Source organism: Vicia villosa, unplaced genomic scaffold (assembly GCF_029867415.1).
Source record: "Vicia villosa cultivar HV-30 ecotype Madison, WI unplaced genomic scaffold, Vvil1.0 ctg.000659F_1_1, whole genome shotgun sequence".
Lineage (NCBI taxonomy): Eukaryota > Viridiplantae > Streptophyta > Magnoliopsida > Fabales > Fabaceae > Vicia > Vicia villosa.
The window spans coordinates 110487-114187 of NW_026705294.1; the positions used below are offsets into that span (position 1 = coordinate 110487).

At 34.8% G+C, this 3701-nt stretch overlaps 1 protein-coding gene across 1 annotated transcript; it reads right to left on the reverse strand.

Moving 5' to 3' along the window:
* Positions 1-2087: 2087 nt before the first annotated feature.
* LOC131630218 (F-box/kelch-repeat protein At3g23880-like) lies at positions 2088-3176 on the reverse strand. The gene has a single exon (XM_058901003.1). The coding sequence runs from the start codon at positions 3174-3176 to the stop codon at positions 2088-2090; it is 1089 nt and encodes a 362-aa protein (XP_058756986.1).
* Between the last annotated feature and the right edge of the window lie 525 nt (positions 3177-3701).

Consider the following 3701-nt stretch of genomic DNA (forward strand, 5'->3'; position numbering starts at 1 on the left):
AAAATGGTGAACATATGATATGGATTCTTGTTGATTTAATTGTTTGGATGAGTGTTTAACCCCTCTTTTATTGATCATACTTTTTTAATGAGAGTGATTAGTGCTGATTCAACTGCGGTTGTCTAGTGTTTTGAACTTCTGGAGGTAATTTTCTTTCAAAATCTGTTTCATGTGTATGTTCTGAGTTTGCAGGGAGATGAAGACTATCTGAGATGGTCACTGAATTGAACCACTTGAAAAACCTTTTTGAAAAACTTGTTGCATGATTGTTGGTATGTTTTGTTGTATTCATCGAGGTAAGTAATTTTGTTTAGGGACAAACAAAACTCTAAGAGTATCGTGCGCGAATTGAAGGATATCCACCTCACACTTCCTATGAATAGAAAACCTTTCCCCACCAAAAGAGTATCGTGCGCGAATTGAAGGATATCCACCTCACACTTCCTATGAATAGAAAAGCTTTCAAATTCACCCACTTCTATGGATTTCCTAATCAACCCCGTTAATCCTTCCGCCACTAACACAAAGAGGAAAGGCGACAAAGGATCTCCTTGCCTCAATCCCTTGCCAACCTCAAAGTCCTTTGTCGGGCTACCATTCACAAGAACCGACATGTGACTTTTGAACACTAACTTTTCCATCCAACCTCTCCATTTATCACCGAAACCCATCCTTCTAAACATATACCTCAAAAAATTCCAATTTACCTTGTCGTAGGCCTTTTCGAAATCTACTTTAAAGAGCAAACAATCCGTACCTTCTTTCCTTGCATAATCCACCACCTCATTTTCCAAAACGACACCAACCAACATTCGGCGACCCGACACAAAACCACTTTGACACGGAGAGATAATCTTCCCAAGGGTCCTCTTAATTCTACCCACCAATAACTTAGCCATCACCTTGTACATGCTCCCACAAGAGGAAGTTACCGCCTTAGAAAGAGAACCACCATCAAAGAAACTTTTGAAAAAACCCACAAGATCCTCTTTAAGGAAAGACCAACACTTTTTGAAAAAAAAAAAGAGAATATCCATCCGGCCCCGGGCTCTTCGAACCACCACAACTCCCTAAAGCTTCTTTTATCTCTTCTTCTAAAAAAAGACTTTCAAGAACCGCCAAGTCGGAGTCACTCACCTTTTTGAAATTAATTCTGTCCAAAATTGGTCTAACCTCCTCTTCCTCTTTAAATTTTGCGTTAAAGTGCCTAAACACTTCCCCCTTGACATCGTCAACCGAATTAACCATTCATTCGGGTGAAAGAATTGGGCCAATATGATTTATCCTCCTTCTTTCCTTGATCACCTTATGAAAGAAACCACTATTCGAATCACCCTCCTTCAACCATTTGTATAGCTATAGTTTACTTATGGAAAAATAAATAAAGGCTCAATTTAATCACGATTTAACTTGACAAATAATTTATGGGGCACTATTTACCTATAGTTTAATCCTAAAAAAAAAATTTGAGACCCTATACAATAGCCCGCCTTACTAACCCTCAAAGACAGCCCTGCATGAAGCCAAACACTTGAAAAAAAAATGAAAGAATTCGAAAAATTTCTCTGCATTTAGAGGAATAACGACAAAAATAAGTCTCTAAAATTTGTAAATTCTAAAAATATATTTGAGAAAATTATAGAGTTGTAAAAATCTCTTAGATATAAAAAGTCAAACTATTCGAACACATATATAGAATAAATTATTAAATTTTCCAAGTCTCACAATTCGTATTGACAGGTTAATATAAGTTGATGACATTTTAAGAATAAGACTCACGGCATGATGAAGACTTCTAGACATGGACGATGGAAATTTTTTTTCAAGGTGGACCATTTTTTGCACCATAGTCCATCTGATGTCGGCAATTGACTGCAATGAAGAGGTATGAAGCTTCTTTTCATCTGCATTTGACTAGTTCAAATGCAGGCCCATGGCAACAAAGTTCATCGAATGAATCATAATATTTCAACAATACAATCAAATAAAGTATCATAAGAAAATGATCACACAACATATTATATAGCAATAGCATAAATGTATTAACAAAAATTCAAACAATTAATTCATTCTAGAAAAACATACTTTCAACCATACCAAACCAAACTTTCAACATAAATCTTGGAATTCAACGGCCAAGATTTATGGATGCTTTTTGCTCTATCATCTCTCCAATTATAGAGAACAAACTGACTTAGAAATTTGTCTGTCAATATTAGTGTATCATTCTTCTCCAAAAGGCATAAGGGCAACAACAGAAAAATTTCATTTATATCTAAAATATCATAACTAATTTTAAAGATTTGAGTCCAAGAGTCTTCAACTCCAAACTCTTTCATTTGCCATATAACTAACTCAGTTAGTTTGAGATCATGGGAAAAACAAAGACAATCATTTAACACACTTAGTTTTGATTCAATAAGTAGTCCTTCGTCAAATCCCTGAGGTGGTAGAAACCGAGTATGTGTCTCTGTGCTCAAATCTAGTGATATAATTGGCCCTAAACCAGTGTCATTATGAATTTCCAACCAAATAACTCTACCATTCAAATTAACAACATTCATCTTATAATAATGATCCAGAGGAGAATTTTGAATATTTCTCCAAGCATTATGGCCAAGATTAAAAACTCTAACCTCTCTTGTATTTGGAATGAAACAGACAACCTTATAAGTATCAGTTGAATCATCATAACCAAATGTCAAATTACGAGGATGGTATGGGTCCGTATGATCACTAAAATACCCTAATTTTTCTGATATTATTCTCGTGGCAGGATTCCAAAAACGAAGATACATATCTTTATGCCCAATGTAAGAGAAACCTAACAAGCAGAGCAAACCATTGCAGGAACCAACAATATTGAAGCCGTCAATATCATTCAATTGATGGTAAGGATCATTGGGAAGAGTCATAGTGATTGGATCCAACAAAGGAAAAGTTTTGAAATATATCAGACCCAGAAAAGAAGATACAAGTGTGAGGTCCGCATTCCCGGCGGATCGATTAAGGTGTTGTCTGACAAAGGTGGGATGAGAGATGAGTGACTTCCATAACTTACTGACACATCTCAGTCGAAGGAGTGTTTTGACCGGAAGAAAGGAAAGCACTTCCGCGACAAGTTCTTCCGGCAGGAATACCGGCGACGGTGAGACGTTGGGAGGAAGGAGATTCATGTTACACCATAGAAAGTCGAACCCTAATAACAGACACAGGAAAATTGAATGATTTCAAAACTGCAGGTCTCGTGGATTTGCTTATAGTATTGTTCTAGCTATAGAAAGTTGAACCCTAATAACAACTTTCATAGTTTCTGGTTTTTTTTTAAACAATTATTTTTTTCATTTTATAACTGCCTTTATATTTAAAATGTTCAAAATTTCATTAACATAAAGTTAATATTTAAAAATACACATATACTAAATTTATTTTTTAATTAATAAATTTTGGAAAAAGGTTATAATAAGTTATTTTCTAAAAATTGAATATTTTTAATAAAATATAAGTGTGTATAGAATTTTAATACTAAAATAGTTGGAAGGTATAACATTTTATTTTTTTATAGATTAATATAATCGTATCTGTGTTTATTGTGGAAATTGGTAAACAACTGCTGGTCCTCCTCAAGTCCTAAATCTAAGGGTTACTTGTAAGATCGACCAGTTGATCTTAGGGCAAGTGCTAAGGTTTTTGGGGTTGCA